This window comes from Heloderma suspectum, chromosome 4 (assembly GCF_057233095.1).
Source record: "Heloderma suspectum isolate Gila_16-S chromosome 4, 16-S_ref, whole genome shotgun sequence".
Classification (NCBI taxonomy): Eukaryota; Metazoa; Chordata; class Lepidosauria; order Squamata; family Helodermatidae; genus Heloderma; species Heloderma suspectum.
Window position 1 is genome coordinate 117,424,493 of NC_139461.1, and position 26,979 is coordinate 117,451,471.

Genomic DNA, 26,979 nt, shown 5'->3' on the forward strand with positions numbered 1-26,979 from the left:
GCTTTACAAGTAGCTGAGGAAAGAAGGGAAGCAAAAAGCAAGGGAGAAAGGGGAAGATATATCCAACTGAATGCAGAGTTCCAGAGAATAGCAAGGAGAGACAAGAAGGCCTTCTTAAATGAACAATGCAAAGAAACCGAGGAAAACAACAGAATGGGAAAGACTAGAGATCTCTTCAAGAAAATCGGAGATATCAAGGGAACGTTTTGTGCAAAGACGGGCATGATCAAGGACAAAGAAGGCAGGGACCTAACAGAAGCAGATGAGATGAAGAAGAGGTGGCAAGAATACACAGAAGAACTATACAGGAAAGATCTGAATGTCCCTGATAGCCATGATAGTGCGGTCACTGAACTTGAGCCGGACATCCTCGAGAGTGAAGTCAAGTGGGCCTTAGGAAGCATTAGTAACAACAAAGCTAGCGGAGATGACAGTATTCCAGCTGAGCTATTTAAAATCCTAAAAGATGATGCTGTTAAAGTGCTGCATTCAATATGCCAACAAATTTGGAACACTCAACAATGGCCGCAAGACTGGAAAAGGTCAGTTTACATTTCAATTCCAAGGAAGGGCAACGCCAAAGAGTGTTCAAATTACCGCACAATTGTGCTCATTTCACATGCCAGCAAGGTTATGCTCAAAATCCTACAAGCTAGTCTTCAGCAGTATGCGAACCGAGAACTACCGGAAGTACAAGCGGGGTTTCGAAGAGGCAGAGGAACTAGAGATCAAATCGCCAACATTCGCTGCATCATGGAGAAAGCAAGAGAATTCCAGAAAAACGTCTATTTCTGCTTCATTGACTACGCTAAAGCCTTTGATTGTGTGGATCACAACAAACTGTGGCAAATTCTTAAAGTGATGGGAGTACCAGACCACCTTACCTGTCTCCTGAGAAACCTGTATGGGGGTCAAGAAGCAACAGTAAGAATCAGACATGGAACAACCGAGTGGTTCAAAATTGGGAAAGGAGTACGACAAGGCTGCATATTGCCACCCTGCTTATTTAACTTATATGCAGAGTACATCATGAGAAATGCCGGGTTGGATGAATCAGAGGTCGGAATTAAGATTGCTGGGAGAATTATCAACAACCTCCGATATGCAGACAATACCACCCTAATGGCACAAAGCGAAGAGGATCTCAAGAGCCTCCTGTTGAGGGTGAAAGAGGAGAGTACAAAAGCTGGTTTGAAACTCAACATTAAAAAAACTAAGATCATGGCATCCGGCCCCATCACTTCCTGGCATATAGAAGGGGAAGAAATGGAAGCAGTGACAGATTTTACTTTCTTGGGCTCCAAGATCACCACAGACGGTGACTGTAGCCATTAAATTAAAAGACGCTTACTCCTTGGGAGGAAAGCTATGGCCAACCTAGACAGCATAGTAAGAAGCAGAGACATCACCTTGCCGACAAAGGTCCGTCTAATCAAAGCTATGGTTTTCTCAGTAGTAATGTATGGCTGTGAGAGCTGGACTATAAGGAAGGCTGAGCGCCGAAGAATTGATGCTTTTGAACTGTGGTGCTGGAGAAGACTCTTACGAGTCCCCTGGACTGCAAGGAGGTCAAATCAGTCCATCCTAAAGGAAATCAACCCTGAGTGCTCATTGGAAGGACAGATAATGAAGCTGAAGCTCAAATATTTTGGCCACCTAATGCGAAGAGAAAACTCTCTGGAAAAGACCCTGATGCTGGGAAAGACTGAAGGCAAAAGGAGAAGTGGACGGCAGAGGATGAGATGGCTAGATAGCATCACCGATGCAATGAATATGAACTTGAGCACGCTCCGGGAGAGAGCGGAGGACAGGAAGGCCTGGCGTGCTATAGTCCATGGGGTCACGAAGAGTCTGACACGACTGAACGACTGAACAACAACAAATCTGCTGTTCTTTAGAATGTTTGCTGCTGTTGCTGTTTTTATTGTGTTTTTACGGTTTTTATTGTATTTTTACCATTTTCAATACCACATCCGTTTAATAACCGCCAGTTATTTCATACAAAGGCATTTTTGTTAACAGCTTTGATAATTTTTTCTCTTGTTGTATGTTTTCAGGTCAAGATGGCTCAGAAGAAGAAAACCACATTATCATTCCTGTTTTCACCATTCAAGTAAGTCCGTTTCCCTTGTCTGGATGTTGCTGTGTTTTCTTAAAACAACTCCCTATCTCTTTGCCTTCTATCATGTGCCAGTGACAAAGGAGCAATACATAAAGTGACAGGACCTGCTGAGTACTATTGTGAGACCAGCTCATTCAAATAAATGAAACCTGTGCAGGAGCAAGTGCTTGGTCAACGGAGAAAACACAAACCGAACTCTTGAAATCTGAGCTAAGCTAATATATCCTGCGGGTCCCAATAATCTTTTATAACAGGGATGGTGAACCTGTTCAGCCTGAGGACTGATTTCAGTTTCAGAGAAGCTCTTGGGGATCACATTCCAGTGATGGGTGGGGCCAAACACCAAAAATACCAGCATTGTTTAAAGCTCTTACTACTAGTAACTAAGGAAAGACGTTTCAACCTTTTAGAATAAGAAAACGCTGTGTAAAAGTTGGGTACTAGCAAGTGATCAGCAGTTGGGGAAGAGGGGTGTAGCCAGGGGAAGGGGGCGGGGCATTTCTGGACCCCCAGTGGGCTGAATTTGGCTCCTAGGCAGGCCAGATTTGGCCCATGGGCCTGAGGTTCAACACCCTTGCTTTATAAGATGGAAATAATTATGATTTGCCTCTTAGAGGGGGTGGGTGTTGTGAGGACTAATATTATAAAGTTTGTTAAGCCCTTTGCATCGAGACAACCAGTGAATCAGTGCCACCTCCAGTTCGACAGCAGTTGACTTATGACTTCATTGTTCTTTGCCCAGAGAGTAGGAGGTTGTAGACATGGCTTATTGGTGCAGAGGATGGCTTGGGGGAAGTGGGCTGGGATATTAAAAACTAGAAACACTGAAGATGTTTGTATTCCATGCCAGCGTTGCTCCTGCCTACACACTCTACTGCCCTCTAAAGATGGGAGAGTAGTATGAGGAAGCTGAAGTCACTGTGCCGTGGTTCTCCCAACTTGGTGACTGACATCTGCTTCTTATGTATAAATAACATGTTCATATCACTTTTCCAAGTAGTTCACAATATCAAGAATAAAATCGTAAGGTTTAAGTACAGACCAGCCTTCTTCAACCTGATGCCGTCGAGATGTTTTGGACTTTGACTCCCATCAGCCCCAGCCAGCATGGCTAATGGCCAGGAATCCTGGGTTGTACTCCAAAACATCTGGAGGCACAAGGTTGGGGAAGACTGGTATAGATAATGTCAAGTGAAACAACTGTAAATTAAAACAACCACAGAAATAACATGGTTTAGCCAAAAGCTTCTCCAAAAACTTAATAAAGAGCTTTTCTAACCTCTGCAGGAAGAAGTTCCATTATTTTGGGACCATGATTGAAAATATCTGTTTTTCTTGATTTGGATATATATCCCACCTTGTCTCTAATGCTCTGATTTGCTCAGTCCCTGATGCACATTATGCTATTTTATATTTTTATTTAAAAATAAATGTATTTATAGTTCTAATGCTCAGTCCCTGATGCAAATTATGCTGTTTTATATTTTAAGGGGACGGTAAATAAGAACAAAGAACCTGCAAGCTTCAATATAGTCCCAGCCACATACTTTTCCAGATGATAGGGGAGGTGGAGCTGCCACGGAATTCACATTGTGGGAAGTCAGTTTGGGTGCTAATTTAGTTAACGCATAATATGTTGGGAACACTCTCTCTCTCTCTCTCTCTCTCTCTCTCTCACACACACACACACACCTCTTTTACCCCCCAGAGATGAGCAAATAGCCTGGAGAAATTGCAGACCAGTATTAGAATAAAAGCAAGGACAGGGGTTTTTTGTTACCGTTATTATGATTGCCTGGCATTTATTTGGGGCTCAAGAGTGTTCAGAGTGCTTCTCGTAATTCTCTCAGTAATGCTTACAATAGCCTTGTAAAGTAGATCAACGTTTTAGCCCTGTGTTTCAGACAGGGAGTAAGAAGAGCTGGGGCTGAAAAGCTCAGAGATAATGGCTTGCCATACAGGGCCATCTAGTGAGCTCCTGGCAGAGATGGGAATTGAACTGGGAACTTCCCTGGTTCAGTGCTGAACCAGTGTAGTCCTCTAGGTGATGGTCTTTGTAGTGATGGTAAAAAAAAATCCTGTCTGTCTGTCTGTCCAAAGAACTAAAGCTTTGAACAGAAATCCCATGTGTATCTGTTTTACATGCCCTACATCTTTTATTATGCATGCTTAGCCTTTGCAACATGAGCAGGGGGGAGAGAGAGAGTTTGCTTTAAATTGTATTTGTAATGATTTTCCTGTGCTTCCCTATTAAGCTCCTTTCACTCCCAAGTGTCTTGCGTCACATCTTCCAGACCTTCAGGCTAAAACTGCTATTTCTAGTTCCTGCTGAAGTATTCTGGCTCTGCTGTAATGTTGGGTGGAGGAATTGCTGCAGGTCACATTTTTTCCTCCCTGTGCCCCTTAATTGACCCTGTTGTTGTTCAGTCGTTAAGTCATGTCCGACTCTTCGTGACCCCATGGACCATAGCACGCCAGGCCTTCCTGTCCTCCGCTCTCTTCTGGAGTGTGCTCAAGTTCATATTCATTGCATCGGTGATGCTATCTAGCCATCTCATCCTCTGCCGTCCCCTTCTCCTTTTGCCTTCAATCTTTCCCAGCATCAGGGTCTTTTGCAGGGAGTTTTCTCTTTGCATTAGGTGGCCAAAATATTTGAGCTTCAGCTTCAGTATCTGTCCTTTGAATGAGCACTCAGGGTTGATTTCCTTTAGGATGGACTGATTTGACCTCCTTGCAGTCCAGGGCACTCGTAAGAGTCTTCTCCAGCACCACAGTTCGAAAGCATCAATTCTTCGGTGCTCAGCCTTCCTTATAGTCCAGCTCTCACAGCCATACGTTACTACTGGGAAAACCATAGCTTTGATTAGATGAACCTTTGTCGGCAAGGTGATGTCTCTGCTTCTTACTATGCTGTCTAGGTTTGCCATAGTTTTCCTCCCAAGGAGCAAGCGTCTTTTAATTTAATGGCTACAGTCACCGTCTGCGGTGATCTTGGAGCCCAAGAAAATAAAATCTGTCACTGCTTCCATTTCTTCCCCGTCTATATGCCAGGAAGTGATGGGGCCAGATGCCATGATCTTCGTTTTTTTAATGTTGAGTTTCAAACCAGCTTTTGCACTCTCCTCTTTCACCCTCAACAAGAGGCTCTTTAGATCCTCTTCGCTTTCTGCCATTAGGGTGGTATCGTCTGCATATCTGAGGTTGTTGATAATTCTCCCGGCAATCTTAATTCTGACCTGTGTTTCATCCAACCTGGCGTTTCTCATGATGTATTCTGCATATAAGTTAAATAAGCAGGGCAACAATATGCAGCCTTGTCGTACTCCTTTCCCAATTTTGAACCAATCGGTTGTTCCATGTCTGATTCTTACTGTTGCTTCTTGACCCTCGTACAGGTTTCTCAGGAGACAGGTAAGGTGGTCTGCTACTCCCATCTCTAAGAATTTGCCACAGTTTGTTGTGATCCACACAATCAAAGGCTTTAGCATAGTCACTGAAGCAGAAATAGACGTTTTTCTGGAATTCTCTTGCTTTCTCCATGATGCAGCGAATGTTGGCAATTTGATCTCTAGTTCCTCTGCCTCTTTGAAACCCCGCTTGTACTTCCGGTAGTTCTCGGTTCACATACTGCTGAAGCCTAGCTTGTAGGATTTTGAGCATCACCTTGCTGGCATGTGAAATGAGCGCAATTGTACAGTAGTTTGAACACTCTTTGGCGTTGCCCTTCTTTGGAATTGAAATGTAAACTGACCTTTTCCACTGTTGAGTGTTCCAAATTTGTTGGCATATTGAGTGCAGCACCTTAACAGCATCATCTTTTAGGATTTTAAATAGCTCAGCTGGAATACTGTCATCTCCACTAGCTTTGTTGTTACTAATGCTTCCTAAGGCCCACTTGACTTCACTCTCTAGGATGTCTGGCTCAAGTTCAGTGACCGCACTATCATGGCTATCAGGGACGTTCAGATCTTTCCTGTATAGTTCTTTTGTGTATTCTTTCCATCTCTTCTTAATCTCATCTGCTTCTGTTAGGTCCCTGCCTTCTTTGTCCTTGATCATGCCCGTCTTTGCACAAAACGTTCCCTTGATATCTCCGATTTTCTTGAAGAGATCTCTAGTCTTTCCCATTCTGTTGTTTTCCTCGGTTTCTTTGCATTGTTCATTTAAGAAGGCCTTCTTGTCTCTCCTTGCTATTCTCTGGAACTCTGCATTCAGTTGGATATATCTTCCCCTTTCTCCCTTGCTTTTCGCTTCCCTTCTTTCCTCAGCGACTTGTAAAGCCTCATCAGACAGCCACTTGGCTTTCTTGCATTTCTTTTTCTTTGGGGTAATTGACCCTGACTGTAAGTTAATTTACATGCAAAATACATAAATATGCAAGTGTGTCTTCTCTGTTCTCTCTTTACAGCCTTTTTTTAAAACCTGCTTTGTTATCATGAGGGGCTTATTCAGTTCAACAGTGTCAATGATTTATGGAAACTGAGGAACTTCATTTCCATTTTGTTTAATTTTTTTTGTCTTGCAAGTACATGCTTGTGTTGTATTTTCAGTTTTATACACTGCTTGTGTATTGAAAATTTCCATATGCACAGCCTTTCATTTGTAACCAATTCCTTTGTCTCCCTCAAGACTAACCAATGGCGTAAATGTGGATGCAGTGTGGTTTAGTATAGGTACCTGGGCCCAGGATATCAGGCAACCAGGTCCAAGCTCTCTCCTGCCCCCCTCCCCACCCCCCCACACATATACCTTTGACCTTGTCTTGTTAATAAACATTTGGTGAAATCAACCCTGAGTGCTCATTGGAAGGACAGATAATGAAGCTGAAGCTCCAATATTTTGGCCACCTAATGCGAAGAGAAAACTCCCTGGAAAAGACCCTGATGCTGGGAAAGACTGAAGGCAAAAGGAGAAGGGGACGGCAGAGGATGAGATGGCTAGATAGCATCACGGATGCAATGAATATGAACTTGAGCACGCTCCGGGAGAGAGCGCAGGACAGGAAGGCCTGGCGTGCTATGGTCCATGGGGTCACGAAGAGTCGGACACGACTGAACGACTGAACAACAACAATCACTGTGTATCAGCCTTCCTTTCCAAGACTTTATAATTCAGGTGAGCAGGAAACACTCCCTCCTCCATCTACACCAGGGTTAGGCAACTTGGTGTCCTCCAGATGTCTTGGACTACAACTCCCATAATCCCTGGTCATTGACAGTGCTGGCTGGGGCACATGGGAGTTATAGTTCAAATCATCTGGAGGGGACTGGGTTGCCTGTTCCTGACCTACACCTTTGTCAGACTCAGCTCAGAGATTGGCCCATTTCAGATGTACATATCTCTGCTTGATACATCGAGATATGCATGAGCCTTGTGCCCACACACTCCAATCTCATGCTGTCCTCCCTTCTCAGTGTGCTGGGATTCAGTTCTCCCTGCCTTAATTAGCCATAGTTTCCTGTTAGGCTTGAATCTGGAAACTATGGTTAGCATCATTGGAACAAGCCAGGATATGAAACCATCTTCAGGTTGTTCAGACCACTCTGTGAGCGTCATCCCTCCCCTCAAATCCACTGACCTTAGGTTTTCCGAAGTAGAACGGTGGTGGTGTCGCATTTCCACACTTCTTACTGTGTCACAGTAGCAAGCAAATTACACAGAAAGTGACTGTTTTCGCATTGGCAAAACGTGACTGGGCTCTAGTTCCCCATGTACTTGATTATTAATTGGATCAATGGGACATGGCCTGATTTCTTATGTGGCGGGTGCTTTGTATTGATTTTAGGTGTTTTTCATTCTGATTAAATGGTTTGGACAAGTATGAGAACACCACAGTTTTCAATGTGAATGTTTTGTACTGTTTGCACTTGTGTTCGTTAACAGCTATGGCTTATGGCTGAAACAAATCATGTACTTACAAGGCTGGTGCACTGCTAAAGTTTGGTATTGCTGCTTAGTGCCCAGTTCAAATATAATGGTGAATCCCATGAGAGCATCCCTGGAGCATGCAGCTGCTTACCTCATTGCCTGCCAATACTCATGTGGAGGTGCTGTTTGAAGACCCTCCATCTGGAGGCGCAGTTCCTCAAAATCAGTCCTTGAGATATATGAATGTATAAAGCTTCCTTAGACCAATGGTCTGTCTCAGTCTGTTTAGCCCAGTGTTGCTTTCTCTAACTGTCCATAGCTCTCCAAGATTTGGGACAGAGCCCTGTTGCCTGTGCTCATTTTAACTGGGCATGCTGGGGATTGAACCTGGGATCTTCTACACACAAAGGATATACTCTATTACTGAGCTATGTAATTCAACTCCCCTTATGTAATTCAACTTGGCCACGTAGACAGACCCACAAGGAGGTGCCAGTTCAAATGGCACTTCTGTCTGAGTGCAAATTCAGTAGTGGTGGTGCTCGTGTGGGAGCCCCATTACGTCTGAACAGGGCCTTAGTTTCTGTGGGCTCCATTTGTTGCGATGGTACCGCCGAAGTCCCATTGGACTTGGTGGACATCCTTGCTGACTCTGAGCGCCCTTATTAAACAGAGGACTCGTGTCTACTGAACGTATGCTAGGCGATGGGACCCTACTGCGTATGTCTGAGTTTCTTTTTAGTGTGTGTGTTTTAGAAAGGGAAGTGGAACCATGAGGGAAATACAATAGGTATGGTAGTATGTGTTACATGCAAGCACAGATTCCCCTCTCCTTTAAGAAGTTTTACTTCCTTTTGCTGGTTTTATGGGGGTGAAGTGACATCCTTGCCCTCCTAAACAAGTGGCATCTCTAAAGAGTAATGACAGGGATCACTGACCAGACTGAGGTCTTGAGTCGACTATGGTGGTTTGTTTGTTTTTATCATAGGCTTAGCGTCTGGGCTGTCAAGTGCTGTTTTTTAATGGGAGACATAAATGATGTGGCGGAAATATTAATTTTGTCAGGTATGCTCCCAATGAGAGCAAGTAACATCTCATAGGGGACAATTTACAAGCCTTTGCACAATTAGCACTGATGTGTAGTTACATAATTAATTGTCCTTACACATGAATGATGTTGTTATTTATATTCATGAAACTAAGCAGCTTTTGTCTTGTCGTTGTTCATGATAAGCCAAAGCAATTTTAGAGGCTATAATCCCAGACCTCTTGGGCCTTCTTAGTATTATGCAGGTGCAGCGATCTGTAAGATCTTGTTAGCGTTACTTCAAGCCTCTCAGCTTCCATACTGGTTGCATACACAATATTACAGGGGTTGCAGATTTATGTGCTTGGCAATTATTACATTCTCTTCCCACCCACTCTTTAAAACATGCTATCATTTTCTAATATCTTTATACCTTCTGCTTTTGTATAACTTGCTGCTCTTCAGTAGTTCCCCTTGAGCTCCATAGTTACCTCTGGAGGCTTTTGTTTGGACAATATATCTCCTTGCTTTTTGTGGTGGTCCATATCCTAAAAGTGCCCCAGAGTCAATATAGCAAATCAAAACTTTGCAGTAAATATGCTTTTTGCAAGACAGCAATCTGTCAGCAAGAGTATTGCCTAAACTTTTTAACTGGAACCTGATTTTTTTTTTAAAGGAAAGATCCAATATGTTAAAAGAAATCTGCCCGCTCTTATTTCTCCTCCCCAAAAGGAGAAATAAAACAGATTTTAAAATATTTTGTCTTTTATGTTTTGCACAGGTCTCTCTCTGATTCAGAGCAGATTGACATTCTCAGAAAAGCAAGGACTTCTATTCAGCATGAGAAATACGAGGAAGCAGTAAGTGAACTGTCGGAGTCCATTCCATCTTCCTTTAGTTTTCTGTGTAGTATTTTAACAAGCTATTTGTTGTTTTTCTAGCTTATCTGGTTCCACTTCCCTCCCCTCTTCTATCATCTACTGGTAGAATATATATTTTTAATGTATAAACCAAAGTTTGATCTATGGCAGTAGGATTTGTAAAGACCTTCCTCTGTGGCCTTTGTCTATGATGGTTTGGTCTGAACCCAGTTGGAAGTTAGTGTTGAGAGCAATAGGGTTTGATTGGACATTCTCAGTTTGTCAGAGTGAGTTTTCCTTAGCTAAGAAACAAATTTATCATAGACAACTTGGCTAGCAGATGAAAACAAGCACTACAGGGGATTGAGGAAAATCACTTTCCTTGGGAACATTCCTATTTTCCTGAAGATTTAAGCTGAAGCCACAACCCACTCTGACAGAGGAAAGAGAGGGTGCTTGTGTCTTTTCCCCACATGGGGAGATAAGCAGTGTTTGGAGGACAAATATGTGTGAACAGAGGGCAGGGAGGGAGGGAAGGGGTTAGCAGCTTCCCCACTGCTCTTCCTGCTTCTGAATACAACCTCTGAGGTGGCTTTTTTGTTTTTCTTTTTTTTAAGTGACTGGGGAAAAAGAATTATGCAACTGAGCATATCATGTGGTTTGGCCGTTCCTTTTCAAACCTTAAGACTCAATGGACGAAGGGTCTAGCACTTATAAAATGACTCTTTTGTGTTCTTATGTTCCTTTCCTTTCCATAGGTATCCCTTTGCAGCAAGCTGATTAGCCTTGCTTTGGAAGGGCTTTCATATTATCACACGTACGACAGGCTTTTCCTAGGCATAAGTGTCGCCATGGGTTTTATGGGCTGGACATTGTATGTGATTCTGATTATTATAAAGGCACATACTAGTCTGACCAAAAATATCACAAAGAATAAGGTAAGTTAAAATATGCCACCATTGTGATCTCTAATTTTTATTGCCTTTCCTTTCCTTGTCGGCTCCCCCCACGCGCATGAAAATTTGGATTATAGATCTTTTGGGGACAGGAGCCTCTCTTATCCTGGCTGTGTTTCTCTGTAAAGCACCTTGTAAACTGAAGGCTCTGTATAAATGATTAGTATTGTTGGTATAGTTGAGAAACGCCTGTGGATCTCATAGGTTTCTTGCTTTTAGGTTTTCTGATTTCCGAAATGGTGCTATGGCACTTCAGTGGAATAGACAAACTTTTTTAAGAGTTTGATTGCCCCAAATAGTTTTTTTAAATGCAAGTTGTATTTCTTTAATTAGGAAATGTAAAGACATTGAGTCTGAAAAGATGAACAGAGAGAACAAAAATGTTTTGTTAGAGGAAAAGAAAACCTGGCTGGGGAATACTGGGAGTTGTAGGACTTTTTTCTATCTAAACAGGCATAGGATTGCGCCCTTAATTGCACTGGGCAAAATCCAACATTATATGAATGGACTTCTGCTACGCAATAGGAGTTTCTCTCCTCATCCTCCCCACCGCAGCGTCCCCCACCCATGCCTCAGATCTGCTCTGGGGGGTCTCCCAACCCTCTGGAGATGATTTGCAGGCACACAGGAAGCTGCTGGGGGAGTGGATTTGATCTGCCAGCTGTGTCCATTTGGAAGGAAACCACTGGATCAAACCCATACACTTGATTAGCATGTCTATCAATGCAATTTCACAAATTAGTGTCTATTAGCATTTTTTAAAGCTGCAATTTAAGGGGGAAAACTTGTTCATATAAAGAAAACGCCCAATTATTAGTTCGGAGGTGAAGAGGGGTAAAAGGTTACTGGATTATTCTGTTCAGTGGTCTTATATAGACAGTGCCTGTTGGTACCTGTCTGGTATGTAGAAATCAGCACTGGCAGTAGTTCCACTCTAAGAAATCACTCCTTGTGCTTTTGAACTAACACACTTGCTGGAAACAAAGGCTTTGTTTTATGTTGCAAAGTTGGCAAATATTTGGGAATGTGTTAATCTGAAATTTAAAGTAATATGTTTATAATATTAAAATAATATTTGAAAGTATCTATTTGATTTTCAGGCAGCTGGCAGTCTTTTCCAGTATATGTTTCTGGCTGTAGGAGCATTGATAGCCATTTTTCTACTCATTCAAAGCTTGCCTTGGACCTACTACATATATTGTCTGTTACCAGTTCCAATATGGTATGCAGTTTTGAAAGAGTAAGTTTGAAAAGGGAGTGGGGTGGTGAAGTTGTGCTGCTGCATTTGAAGCCAATTGAGAGGAATCAGATACGGAATCAAATTCCCTGCCTGAATTACCTGTTTTCTAAAACTTTTCAAATTTGGCAGGCATAGCTTCCAAAAAGCAACATAGGTTCGTGAACGGATGGGTAATATCTGGCCACTTTGTGTCTATGTCAGTTAGAAAATGTTAACTGGAAAAGTAAAAAATAATGTTGTAACATCTAGGCGCCATTCACACCAAATGTAGGTATGACTGAGGGGCTGCTTAGAAGGAAATGATCCTAACTTCTGGAGCTCTTGCTTAATATAGAAAAGAGGTAGTTGGATAACATGACTTCCTACATTGCCAGCATGAGCAGGATCTTATCTTTCTGCCTTTCTATATGTCCCACAGAGCTATAAGCTAAATTTTGGCTCATGATGTGCAATGGATCAGGTTCTGTAGGCCAATAGACTATATATTTGACTGTGGGCACAGTAGCCGTTCATCAGCAGAAGTGCTTACAGAAAGACTGCAATGTTGCAATAAGGACAGAACACAAATGAACATCAAAGTAGTGGAACAGTGGAGAGAAGGATGAATGGGATGTTTGTGAATTATGGCTGGTGGGAGAGGTTGAGGAAGTAGCCTCGCTGAGTGAGGGATAGGTGAAGTCTGCAGAATTTAACTCTGCCATCTAGGTACTGGAGGCATTGCACTGAATTCCTACATGTAGGGTGCAATCCTATGCATGTTTAGACAGAAAAAAAATCCTATAACTCCCAGCATTGAAATGTTACGAGTTGTAGGACTTTTTTCTGTCTGAACATGCATAGGATTGTGCCTTTAAGGGAGCAATCGTATGGCCCCTAGACAGAGTCTTGGGGAGCCACAGGATACTTGATTCCGGGTTCCGAGGTCAAAGACACCTTCCAGTCTTGGAACCAGGAATCCAAGCTCCCCTCCCCCTTGTAGCTGATATGGAGAAAACTGCGCTGGCTGCCTCTCCAAGGTCAGAAAGGTGACCTCAGAGGTGGGAAAGGGGGAGGGCCAGTGGGTGGGGAGGGGACTGGGGAGGCCAGTTTATGCCATATCCCCCACCCCCGGTCTCCTAGCCCCAGCTAGATGGGTGAAAAAGGCTGTCTAGCCAAAATGCAGAGTGGAAGGAGCACGGAGGCAAAGATCACCTCTGCTGCTCCTCCCACTCTGCAATGGATGGCCGTAAGCCTCCCAGTTCAGAGGATTACGGCCATCCCGATAGGATTGTGCCCTAATTCATTTTAATCTGACCCAGCCTAGAAAGTAATGTCCTGGCCCTTTAAAGTCTTTCTATGCATTCTGGGGATGGTGGTGTTTATTTACTAGTCTCTCCACTTCATGGACTTTACTGCTGTACAGTGAACACTGGCATGTGAAGCAAATGCTCCTCCTACATAAAATTTGAACTTGCCCTAATAGATGAATCAAAACATGTTGTTGTTCTCTAGTTTCATGCTAGTCATGTAAGGATATTTGTTACTTATGCATTAACTCTCTTTATCATGCAACAGTGTATATATGTACTTTCTGACCTAATATGAAATGATTGTATAGTGTAACTTTTTCAAATAGATACCCTGTTATTCAAGGTCTGATCACATCTCTCTTGAACTTTCAACGAACTCAATTTGTTGGATTCTTTGTACTTTGCACCTTGGGAATTGAAATATTAGTAAGTCATGTACCCACTTTTACAACAAATATTTATCAAAAAGGTTTTTTAAAGTGTAAATTCATCATAATAAAATCATATAATCAAACCATAACAAAAGGAATGAATACAGAGAACTTAAAACTGAAAAGCTAAGATCTGGGTATGAAAAAGGTTTTTATCTGTTGGAAGAGAATGTCAGTCTTGCTAACATATCAATATTTTTTTTTCCATTTGTAAATGTTTGCTTCAACTAGGTTTTCTCCTTTTTCTATCGCTCTGCTCTCAGCTTTGGCCTGGTTGCCTTTTCTGCATGGCCCTTCGTCACTCAGGTGTGGACCCAAGCAAAGGTATTTTCCACATGGCGAGGTTCTGATTCTTTGGTAGAAGGGTCATCTTCACATCCCCCTTGGAAATGCATGGGTAGCTGAGAAGTTTCCTTGAAGTTAGCGCAGTAGCCCTCTATGGCAGCCATTGCTGGCTGGGAATTATGGGAGGTGCGGTCCAACATATCTGGAGGTTTCCAAGTTGGGGAAGGCTCTTCTATAGGCATGTGGGGCTTCTGGAAGAGAAGAGTAATCGCACTTCTGCTGGTTGGCCACCTGTGGCAGATGCTTGATTCTAAAAATGAGAGATGCCTCCATGCTAGATCCCAGATCGTGGTGGACTTTCCCAGTGGTTGACTATAAAGCACCCTGTTCAGGTGTTCTCTAAATTAGTCCAGTTTAAGAGATACATTTAAAATTGGTGATGTCATCAGGAATGCAGTGGGGCCTCTGTGACCTGGATCGCATGTCACAGCCAGGTCGTTGTGGGTTATTTAATGAGAAGGCAGTGCATGCCAGGTGCATGCCACCACCATTTTGAATATTGAACCCCCAATTGGGGGTTGTGCCTTGTTGTGCAAACCTGACCATTTCTTGAGGGTTAAATAACCCCCAGTTAGTAGTAGGGTTATGCGAGGGCTAGGGTTGAGGGGGCGGCATTTGAACCATACTTCCCTGCAATGAGTTCTACCTTTTTATGACTCTTAACCACATGACCTGTAGCTTTTATCACATTTTGATCACAGTACTCCAGGGCACCCCATGTTTCTTCCTCAGACACGTTCTCACCCTGGGGTGCTGGCAACTCCGTACAACACTTTATGATCTCTGTCACCTCAGGATAGGGCAGTATTCTGTACAGCACCGTATTTTCTGTTAAGTTCCTAACTTGTTTTATAGTAACTGTGTAGAGACAGGCCATTGTGTATATATTGAGCGGGAAGTGCAGCTTTTCTCCTTAAGGGTGTGGGGTTTACTTCTAAATGAAATATGCGCCAGAAGGCTACATCTAGTGTGTGGATATTTTTATTTACGATTTAGACACCATCAAATGACATGACATTATTTATTATTTATTTATTTCCAATATTTTTATATTGTTCCACATCCAAAGATCTCAGAGTGGTGAACAGCAGATAGAATAAAAGGATAAAAACACCATGTTAAAATATTAATATTTTTAAAAAGAACAGAGGTCTGACAAAACCAGTTTTGATAAACCACGGCTGGTCACTCAAGGAAGGTCTCCGAAAATAATGATGTCTTCAGGAGGCACCAGAAGCAACACAACATTGGCACCTCCTGAAGACATCGTCAGCAAATCCCATAGGAAGCAGCAAATCCCATAGGAAGGGGGCCACCACACTGAAGGCTCTTTTCCTAGTGGATTCCAGTTGGGCCATAGGCCCATGTGGAACTACCAGTATTGGTGAACTATTTATTATTTTGTGAATTATGTGAACCTTTTTTTTCCACTTAGTATTTCAGTCTCCATAATTAGTTCTATTTGCAGATGTGACTCATTTTTTTGTTTTGTTTTGCTTTTTTGTAGACAACTGTGCTAAGCTGGATTCTTTCATGTTGGCTTCTGGCAGTCTTTCCCTTGTTGCCTGTTGTCGGAAGAGAGCCAAATATCTCTCTAGTGTAAGAGCACAAATCAAATTATTTCAAGTTTCCACTTTCTCATTTAACATGCACAGATATCATCTGATTCTTGTTGTTGGGTAGGAATTATGTTATTGAACGCCCATCAACGCTGTTGTTGAAATTCAGAATTTAAATAATTATGGGGAAATGCATTATTGTCTTTATTTTTTTGAGGTTCTTGTCCCTGGACCGTGCTTGAGCCCCTCTTGCACTTGGCGAGCAGTCCGCACTCACCTTGGCAGCCTTGGCGAGCTCCATGGTTGCCATTTTTTACAAAATAAAATGGCGATCGCAAAATGCGCATATATATATATATATGCAAAAATGCACATTTTTGCAAAAATGTGCACTTGCAAAAATGAGCATTTTCACGCATACGCAAATATTTGCATTTTGTGATCACCATTTTATATTTCAAAAAATGGCGACCATGGAGCTCAACGAGGCCGTGGGGGTGAGTGCGGGCCAAGCACAGACAGGGGATGAGTGGGAGCAGGGGCTCGGCAAGCGGGGCTTGGGGGTGCGGGCGGGGGGGGGTTCTGCTGGATTCCTAGATGGAATCGGGCACCCGCATCATCCCTAGTCCTATAGTAATTGCTCTGTAAATATATCCTTTCTGGGAAGGACTCTCTTCCAGTTTCACTCCCGTTTCAGACTGGAAATCAGTGTTTTTTAAATAGCTCCTGCTTGATGTAGGGCAGGGGTGCGGAACCTCTTTCAGCCCAAGGGCCAAGTTGCATTTCAGAGAAGCTTTCAAGGCCTGCATTCCAATGGTGGGCAGAGCTGAAGGCAAAACGGTTGGGGCCAGAATTCCCAAAGCCCCTTCATATTGTAGCGTAAAGCTTTTACTGGCTGTACCTAAGCCTTAGGCGAGACATTTTAACCTTTTAGAATGGGGAAAAAACTGCACAAACGCCTGGAAAACACTCAAAGATTGGTTGTTGGGGAAAGGGGGCATGGTCATCTGGAGAACCTCAGAGGGCCAACTTGGGAACACTGCAGGGCTGGATTTGTCTCCCAGGCTGGACGTTCTGCATCCCTGATGTTGGGCTGTGAGGACAGCATGGAGACCTTCGCTTTCTGTTCTTCTGACTCCCTCCTGATTCATCTCTGAAGAAGGAGAATTACTGGAACAACATTGAAGGAAGAGAATGATGTGCTAACATCTTGTTGGGCTCTGAACATCTATGGAGAGAACAGAAGTCAGAAACCTGCAGTCACATTATTCTTGCAGTATGGGATTGCACCTTGCTGAAAGGTCTCCCGCACTGCTGGGTTCATATGTGCGAAGACTGGCTTTCAAAGTGGCTTACAATTAAAATTCGGCACAACGATATGTGGGTGGGGGTAAGGAGCATCTCTTCTGGACCCTGACAGTTGGTGTCATAGTCCAGGTTCTTCTCTGTGAGAGAGGAGACAAAAGAAGGAGCTACAAGTGGAGTTGGGATCTGGTAAACAGCCCTCTCTCTGAAAAAGAAGCCAGCTTTTATAAAGCTTCCTTGCCTGGCCACCTAAAGGCAATTTTTATTTGTGATAAGTGACCAGCCTAATGGCTGTTTGAAAGCATGGCATATTAGAGGAAATTGTGGGCTTGTGAAAGGAAAAAAGGCCAGAGTCTAACATCCTTGACTCTGATACTTCCCTCCATCTCCATAAAGCTCAGATTAATGCCTTATGCATGTTGTGCAGTTTCCCTTTAGTGGTTCAGTAATTCAGTCTCAATGAAAACTCTTCCTGAAGCCATACCTTCCAAAAGGACTCACAAATGGCTGATCTTTTACAGAACAGCAGCAGGCTTGCTGATTCTGTTGACAGCTTCTTCCTACCTGGTGGCATGTCTATGGAAAAGCAGCAAGACGTACTTGCAGCGTAAGGATCTCAAAATATATCTCTTTCAGGTCAGTAAATTCTGTGAACATGAATTATGGAGTATTATTTCACAATCTAAAAAAAAAATCAGTTCTGCATGTTCCTCTGAGCTAACCTACCTCTTCCCCAGAGTTTTCCTACTGATTTGCCTGATTTGCTATTTTTTGACATACTTATACTTGTTGGCTGCAGTCCAGTACCTCCAAAGAGCAAGCAGAGCTCTATGTGTGCTTCTCTGTGTTCTTTTGCGAACACAGGAACCCTCCACCTTTATAACTGAGAAACCCTCTGTACCTGTAGTGTTTTTCCCTTCACAAAATATAATGGGAGGAACCTTGTAGTCCCCTAAGTACTTCTGCCATGTAACCAATTAATTTTGTGAAGTTAATGTTGAGTATAGGGTGCCCTTAATGTGAAAAATAAAATTAAGCAGGATAAGGCATTCTGGATCTGTGGCTCTTATGTTAATACTGTGCTTATTATAATACATCAGTTGCTGTGAGTCTTGTATTTGAGGATCCATGTAAGATGCACCTTCACATAAATATAATCTGATGCTTTGTTTTCAATGGTCACATACATTCTTAGCCATATATAATTTCCAGAAAGGATAACTCCCTTTCCCTTTCTCTGGAGTCTGGAGACTGCCAGAACTGGAGACAAGATGTTGAGTGCTATGGACCCAATAGAATTTTGTGTGTATGGAGGAGTGAGGTTGGAGACAGACAGAGCTTGACCATAAAACCCGATTATGAAATTTGGAATTAGGAAGGAATATTCCCCTACATCAAATCGGTTAAAGGCCTTTGGTTTGTTTGGGAATCCCTTGATTTGTTTACACAGCAGTATGTTGCTTCACTTTCTTGACTAACAGTACAAAGGTATGTGTGTTTACTTAGTAGTAAGTCTTGTATTTAGTAAGGCTTACTTACAGACAAATGGATGAAAGATTGCAGCCCTAGCCACCTTGAGCTATTTATGCTGCAGGTAATGTCCTGCAGTGCACTCGCTTCCGGCACACTTGTGTGAATCACATGGGTTGATCTATGGGTAGGAGGAGATGAGGTAGTCCAGTGTTTTGGCAGGTGGCTCCACTTAGTACCCTCCCTTTCTCTGTCTCTCTGGAAACATCCAGCACAGTCAAATGCCATAAAATCCCATCTTTAATAGTAGGATTTAGGTGTGGTGATCAAGGTGCACTTTGTTTTACAGTTATGACATTACGAGGTTAGGCATAAGATTTATTCATTCAGAGAGTATTTCAAAATTCTATACAAAATATTTGTATGGGGCAGGGGAGGGGATGCAAACCAGACTTGGCAAAATTACCTGCACAGATAATAAATGAAATGTATGCAGTCCTCTTCTTTCTCTTACTTAAGCTTCTTTCATCTCTGCTCATTTTTTAAAGCTTAAAGTATTTCCTCTTGGCCCTGGATTCCCAGCATGAAGGACAAAGATGGTTGTGTAGGATTGACACGGGGTGGGGGCGGGGAGATGAAGAATATCCTTAGCTTATGCCCTGAAACCACTTTGTCAAAATAGGTTATGCTTCATCATTATACAGAGTATATTTTCTGCATATCTGTTGTATATGATGAAACCAGGTCACTTCAGAATGTAAGCCCACGGTTTCTACTGCAACATAAAATGCCACTGACGCTTCCTTCTTCTAGACATGCCCACTTTATATGAAAGGTTTGTTTCTTTAAAGGACCTGTCACTACTCCTAAGTCCTGCACAGGGGTTTGCTCTACCTCCAAAGTAGTAAAATAATTCATCATTAATATAGTGGAGGCATGAAGGGGATAGGGTAGAAATTGTACCACTGATGCTGTCACAGGTAGTATCCAGTGGGAGCCTATGAATCTTAGGCAAATCAGATTCCAGACAGCAATAGCAAAAGCAATAGGCACACTGCTATTGCTAGAATAGCAATACTGAAAAAGAATGAATTTTTCCCCAACAACAATTTATTGCTCTTTGGTGATGGCAGAGCAATTCTTCGCACGGTTCATAAACTATGAAACTTACTATCCCAAGACGGCTACCAGTTCAGATGGCTTTAAAAGGGGGTTAGACCAATTCATGGAGGATAAGGCAGGCGATCAAAGGCTATTAGTCATGATGGCTGTTATGAAGTATGCTTTAATTTACATGGACATGCATATCACATACGTGTAAAACATACACACACTTGAGGGACCTTTTAGTATTGAACCCTGGGTGCTTAGGAAAACCTGATACCCCAAAAAGTTGAGAGAGTCAAAGACTACAACAACATTTTTGAAAGCAATTCTTTGATTTATTAAAGAGGTATTTAAAATGAATTAAAATTACACATCAGGGGAATTATAACTATACATATGTTTGGGGAATTAGAATCATACATGAACACTCATAAGGTTAGAGACAAGCATTTAAAGTCCATAGTGAATTGTGTGCGTGTGTGTATTGTATGTGTAGCTGATCATGGAGGAAGAGAGAGGAGAGGGGGGAGAAGAAACTTTCAGCTTGATATTTTGGAATGGGAAAGTAACAGACTGTTTTTGGGGGAATTGTGAGAGAGTTTTAGAGCAAATGCAGGGTTTGGGGAGAAAGTGGATGGAGTTTGGAGTTTGGTATTGGGTGGAATATTAGGAAAAGGGAAGAAAAGAGAGAAGGAGAATAGAAGATGATGCAAGGATTTACCTTTCCTTATCTGCTGGCTTGTGAAATGATGGGAAGCCTTGTTGAGTTCCTTCTCCGGGAAAGAAGGGGAGAAAGAAGGGAGGAAGGGGGGGGGGTTGTCCTTCTGAGCAGAAAGGATGGAAGGAGTCTTCTTTCCTTCTCTCCCTCTCTGCCTGTTGTATGAATTTGGGTTGCTGTTTTTATCCTTTTTCTCTCAGGATGTAGTAATCAGAATAAAACAAAACAAGTCCTTCTTCCAAGATTACTGGAGGATGTTGGAAAATGGATTTTTTGGTGTCAGACATTAAGGGAAGAAAGAAGACAATGGGATTATCTTTTTTTCCTGATGTCAGGAAGGGATGGGAGTTGATGGGTACATATTTCTGGCTTTCACAGGTCCAGGTGAGCAAGATTGCCAGTGGGATTTTGGTGATGGTCTTAAGCAAAGGTGACAAAAGAGTCATGTAGCCATGCTTGCTTACACAATATTGTGGTTTTCTTACAGCTTTAAAAAGCATCGAATTTTTTATTTGTCTTTCTATTTGGCTTAAACAGGAAGGTTAGAAATCAGCATAAAATATTTTTTTGGTGGGGGCTTCTGTAGTTGTTGTCCTGAGGCAAGATCTGAAATTTGCAAGTGTTAATTGAGGAATTAAGGCAATCAGCGCACAGTGGCTGGCCAGAAAGTTTATGCAAGAAGTCTGCATCTCCTCTTGGGTTGTGCAAGGCCTTAACATATACAGGCCACATTTTCCCAAAACAGCAGAATTTGGGGGTACTTCATAACACAGCTGTGTATCAGAAGCAGTATACCTGTCTCAGTACCAGTTTCTGAGGAACATTTAGATGACATCAAAAAATATCTATCAGCTGCTTCTATAGGAAAAATTTATTAATGACCTGTAGAGGGCAATTTACCATTCCTACAGTTTATATCAACCACCTGCCATCCTAGACAAAATGATTACACCAACATTTCCTGTTAAATATGAGTAGGTAGAATTTTTCCCTCTGAAAATACCCAGTAAGAAGCTTCCACTCTCTTTGTGCAATAAATTAAGGTGTGACTAAGAGCTTGTCCAAATAGTTTTTTGCTCATTCCTTCAGGATAGAGGCCCAGTTTGCACGAAACAAGAAGCCGCTGTGAGTGAATTTCCCTGTGGGGTTTCTCATTGCAGCGGCGGTGGCCATCCTAAATATTTGAACCATGGTGGGGGCACACTGTAGCTTGTCATTATGTACAAACCCAGCAAGAGTGGGTTGTTGGGGTGGTTGACAAGCCACCCACAACTCTAAAACAACCTGCTCTTGCTGGGTTTGCACGTAACAACAAGCTATGGCATGCCCCCATCACAGCTGGAATATTCAAAATGGCGGCCACTACTGCAACAAGAAGCCCGGTGGAGAAATGCACCCACAGTGGCTTCTTGTTACATGTGAACTAGGTCAGAGCTTCTGCAGCTGGAATACTGCATATTCCTTTTATCTATCCTGAATCTCCTCAACATTCTGCTTCATTGAATGACCCTAGTTTCTAGTATTGTGAGAGACTCCACTTCCTCTACACCATGCATAACTTTATACACCCCTATCATGTCCCTGCTTATCCTTTTGCCTAGCTAAAAAGCCCCAAACATTGTAACCTTTCCTGATAAGGGAGTTGCTCCAGCCCCTTGATCATTTTGGTTGCACCTTTTTCAACTCTACAATATCCTTTTTGATGTATGGTGACCAAAACTGTACTCAGTATTCCAAGTGTGATCATACCACAGATTTGTATAAAGGCATTGTGATATTGGCAGTTTTATTTTTGATTCCTTTCCTAGTAATCTCCAATGTGAACTATGCCTTTTTCACAGCAGCTGCACACTGGGTCAACATTTTAACCAAGCTATCCTACACAACTTGGAGAGGGAGCGTAGCTTAGTGGCAGAGCACCTGCTTTGTGTCGGGGTGGAAACTGAGCCGATAGAATCCCAGAGCAGTTCTGATTCTGAGGAGGATCAGCAATCCATGGGAGAGGAGCCAGCTCATCCCTCACAGGCACAGCAGCTGGCAGAGATTCCTCCTGCCGGCATTCCTGAGATAGATAGTGATCCTAGCAGTGAGAAAGTGCGGGAGGGGGGCTTGCTAGATGCTTGGTGCAGATGCAGGGAGCGACGAGCGATGGAGGGCGCGGAAAGGAGGCGTAGCGCCCGTTTGGCACGCAAGCAACGGCTGCCTCCCGTGGACCCAAGGGAAAGAGGGGGGATCTCTCCCTAGCCCATAAGTTCAGGGTCTTCAAGTGATTCTCCTTCAAACAGGGATCAACTGCCTACTTGGAGCATAGGCTACTCTGCTGTTCGTTGCTTAGTCGCTGGTGATTAGCATCTGAAAGAGTCATTAAGTTGTAAAAGGATTAAAGCCTTGAAAAGAATCCTTTCATCTGTGTCTTGAGTTGGCTATTGAGTTGGCTGAGTGTACTGAAAAAGGCCGCCAGGGCGCTCCTGACACTTTGCATGCAGAAGGTCCCAAGTTCAATCCCTGACATTTCCAGGTAGGCTAGAAAGAAATCCTGCCTGAAACCCTGGAGAGCTGCTGCCAGTCAGTGTTGACAGTACTGGGCTAGATGGACCAGTGATCTGACTCAATATAAGGCAGCATCCTGTGTTCCTAACCCCAAGATCTCTTTCTTGGTCAGTCACTGCCAGGTCAGATTCCATTAGCATATACATGAAGTTCGGATTTTTTTGCCCCGATGCGCACTGATTTTTTTGCCCCGGTGCGCATTTTACACTTGCTTACATTGAACCATCTTGCCATCTGAATGCCCATTCCTGGTTCAAATGTCATCTCTGGGTAAACTTAGGTAAGCCATTATCTCTCAGCTTGAACACTCTCCCATCTGTAATATGGGAATAATAAGACTGGTCTACCTTACAAGAATGTTGTAAGATTAATGAGACAATATGTAGTTCGTAGGGTTAAATACCGAATGTAGATCATAGGGTTAAACACTTCACTGTTCTGGTGGATTGCATGTTAATTATTACTATCCAAAGCACACGTAAACAGAACATTTACTGGTAGGCAGTGGGCTGGTGTTAATAGGTGATGATACAAATATATATCTATTAAATGTAATAGCTATTCTTAGTAAGTGTAAAAATTAAACCAATTAAAGCATGTTTTGTTACCACTAGATGTCACTGTAAATGTAGTATGGATGGAACAATTAAGAAACTAAACAGAATAAGATAAAAACCTAAAAGGCTTGTGACCGTGTAATTTGCCACAGCCTTGTAATTAGTGTTTCCCTTTTACTTGCGTTTAAATGCTTTAATTTATGTTTGTTTGTTTTTCTGGCATGAGTTGGCTCAGACTGATTTGGCTTGTTGGCTTTGCCACAGAATTAACCTCTAGGAATGAAAAAAAAATCAAATGATAGTCACAAAGTATGTAATTGATTTCTTCCTGTTGTTGTTTTCCCAGCAAAGTCACCTTCAGTTCGTCACAGGGGAACTTTTATTTGGTTACAGTAAAGTTCACTGGCAGTAAATTAGGAGTCAAGAACCTCCTAGATTTGTGATTTATTACCTTTTTCAGGAAATTAATGTTACCCTGAGGGTTAATTTTTGCAATTTCATCTCTAGTTTAGCTAATATAAGAAATCATATTTTGCCTTATCTTTTCTCTGTTTGATACATGCCTGGATTAACTACTGCACTGTGTCCTAGTGCAGTGTCATAGCCAAATTGGTGGTCTGATTATCTGGAAGTGCTCTGTTGCGAGGGGTCTGCTTACCCTGCTTCTTGCACCAAGAATCCTTTAAATTTCACTTACCTGCCTGACAATATGGTGAATGTGAGATGACCAGGACAGCCGTGATTGCTGTACAATGGTAGATTTTAGAAGCGAATGAGAGGGGACTCTGCCTCTGTATGTCTCTGGGGGGCTGGCTTCACGAACAATTTGTGTAAAGTTACAGCAGTCTGAATTTCTTCACAGCAGTTGATATTGTCACTAGTCCACTGCCAACCAGCTGCTTCCCTCTTGAAAAGCTGCATTTTCTGAAACTCATTTTACTCCAACTTTTTTACTGAAAGCGGCTCCCTGGTAGTTTTACCACAGTGTGGCATTTAATGCCCCAGCCGAGGGCTGCTAAGGTTTGGAGGTGCCAAGATAATGATAAACTAGATCCAAGTTTGCTTACAAGGAGACTTTATTGAGTATTTACAGCACACGGGCATACCTAATGGTTGGATCAGACAGCTTCTCTGAACATGGTCACCCAGAGTGGCTAGGTGACCAGCCAGATGGGCGATTAATAAATTTAATAATAAATAAATAAATAACATAGAGCCAAGGGGTACAGTGGGTTTTATACCATACATGTTAGCAGTGAGGCAGCATGACAGAAGCAAGCGTTAATTAGCATTCATCTGCAACTTTCCCAGCATAGGCTAACAGCACTTGTTCAGAGGGAAAACAATCAGAACTTTCCCAGCACAGCCACCTGTAGCTTGGCATAAACATAGCCTCACTTCTCAGGCATATCCTAGGCCCTGATAAGATATTTATTTATTATTTATTTATTGCATTTGTATTCCACCTTTTTTCCTCTTGCAGGGAACCCAAGGCAGCTTACATCCTCCTCCTCCTCCTCCTCTGCATTTTATCCTCACAACAACAACCCTGTGAGGTAGGTTGGGCTGAGAGTCTGTGACTGGTCCACAGTCACCCAGTGAGCTTCCATGGCCAAGTGGGGACTAGAACCCGGATCTTCCGGCTCCCAGTCCATCACTCTCACCAGTACACTACACTGGCTCTCTAGATACTAGCCTTCATTAGCATGGAATCATCTCACATGCTCAGAGGCCCACTAGCAAGAGAATTGCACTAATAATTAACCTAAAGAGAGCACTATGGATCTCAAGGCCCCTCTAAAACTACAGGTGACTTGGTTACATGCTTGGGGCCACTACACTCACATCCCCCCCCCACATTAAATCCTGGGTGTGCCTCTGTGACCTGGCAGTTCTGTGGTCAAGGGGGTGGGACACCCCATTCCCTCTTGTTTCCATAATGGAAGTAGTTTTTCTCATTGAGAACATTCCCAGGAGCGCAGCAGTGACCCCTCGCATTGCCGCAGTAGTGGGACACTCATTCACCTTAGCTAGCCTGCTTTTAATCTTTAACATATCCCCCCTTCTGTGCATGTTTACTGAGAAGTAAGAATTAGATCTCACTCCCCTGCAGTAAAAAGATTAAAGGCTAACTTTAGTAACTCGCCCTAAAGCGCTGTTTCACTTCTATGATGCGCTTTTAAATCGCTATTGTGATTCTGTGCTTCTTTGATGTTCTGTAATTTATTTGATGTAAAGTCATTTCTCTGTTATCATGTAAAGTCCCTTCTCTGCTTTATCGCAGTAACAATCTTTCAGGTTTACGGGAGCTTCTCATTGCGAGTAGGGAGAAGGAGAAAGGGAGAAGGGGGGTTTGGAAGCAATAACTCTGAGGCAGAGCGCTGGAAGGGGGCAAAATTGAGGGGCTGAGCTGCTTTCGGGGAGGCATTCAGGTGCTGTGCTTGAGAATCGGGGATTTTGGCTTGTCAAAGCAAAAGTGCGCACACGGGGAAAAATGGGATGGGAGCAATAACTCTGCGGCAGATTTATTTACTTACTTACTTACTTACAATATTTATATAGCGCTCCTCATCAGAAGATTTCGGAGCAGTGAACAACATGATAAAGGAATAAAACTATGGTTAAAAGAGTTAAAACATGTTTTAAAAAAGACAACCCCCCCAAAAGTGGAGTTTTTGTTTTAAAAAAGACAACCCCCCCAACAAACCACGGCTGGTCATGCAAGGAAGGCCTCTTGAAAGAACAATGTCTTCAGGAGGTGCTGGAAGGAACACAGTGTTGGCGCCTGCCTGACCTCTAAAGGTAGGGAATTCCACAGGAAGGGAGCCACCACACTGAAGGCTCTTTTCCTGGTGGACTCCAACCGGGCCATGGGTCAATGTGGAACCACCAGGAACATGCCCTGTGATGACCTCAGTGACCGGGCAGATTGGTAAGGAAGGAGGCGCTCTCTCAGGTATCCTGGTCCCAAGTTGTTTAGGGCTTTGTACACTAATACTAATACTGATACTAATACCTTAAACCTGGCCCAGTAGCAAATAGGCAGCCAGTGCAGTTCCCTCAGCAAAGGAGTTAAATGCTGAAAAGGGGTAGCTCCCAACAATAGCTGAGCTGCTGCATTCTGCACTAGCTCCAGCTTCCAGACCACCCTTAAGGGCAGCCCCACATAGAGCGCATTGCAGTAATTCAGTCTTGAGGTTACTAATGCCTGTACCACCGTGGTCAAGCTATCTCTGTCCAGGAGAGGCCGTAGCTGGCGAACCAGCTGAAGCTAGGGATGTACGAAAGTGACTTACCTTTTTGCGGATTCTGTTCATGGTGTGGCGGGAAGGCGTTCCGTCCCTCCCCCCGGAATCCTCGACGGAGGGGGAGGCGATCCGGTCCTCCCCCCCGGAATCTTCGACGGCCGGTTGTGCTCCGCAGCGGCTCCGCGGAGCCGCCAGCCAGGCCCAGGCCAGGGCCGTCCACAGCCGGATTTCCAGCCGCAGAGGGCTCTGGGTAACAAAAAAACCCAACGCGTACGCAAATGGCGGCTATGGCCGCCGCCATTTGCGTTCCTTATTTTTCGCTGTCTT

At 43.1% G+C, this 26,979-nt stretch overlaps 1 protein-coding gene across 11 annotated transcripts in view; it reads left to right on the forward strand.

Annotated features, from left to right (window-relative positions):
• The window catches only part of PIGN (phosphatidylinositol glycan anchor biosynthesis class N), a 116,314-nt gene that overhangs the window by 42,230 nt on the left and 47,105 nt on the right, over window positions 1-26,979 (forward strand). For all 11 annotated transcript variants that reach the window (XR_014790275.1, XM_084850539.1, XM_084850536.1 and 8 more), the window contains 8 exons: window positions 2,058-2,113; window positions 9,799-9,877; window positions 10,636-10,815; window positions 11,934-12,073; window positions 13,689-13,788; window positions 14,025-14,117; window positions 15,646-15,737; window positions 17,524-17,638. Coding sequence is in view for 10 of the 11 variants with exons in the window: in XM_084850539.1 (XP_084706665.1) it covers window positions 2,058-2,113; window positions 9,799-9,877; window positions 10,636-10,815; window positions 11,934-12,073; window positions 13,689-13,788; window positions 14,025-14,117; window positions 15,646-15,737; window positions 17,524-17,638 (855 nt within the window). In the remaining variant the exon portion in view is untranslated. The remainder of the gene's footprint in view (window positions 1-2,057; window positions 2,114-9,798; window positions 9,878-10,635; window positions 10,816-11,933; window positions 12,074-13,688; window positions 13,789-14,024; window positions 14,118-15,645; window positions 15,738-17,523; window positions 17,639-26,979) is intronic.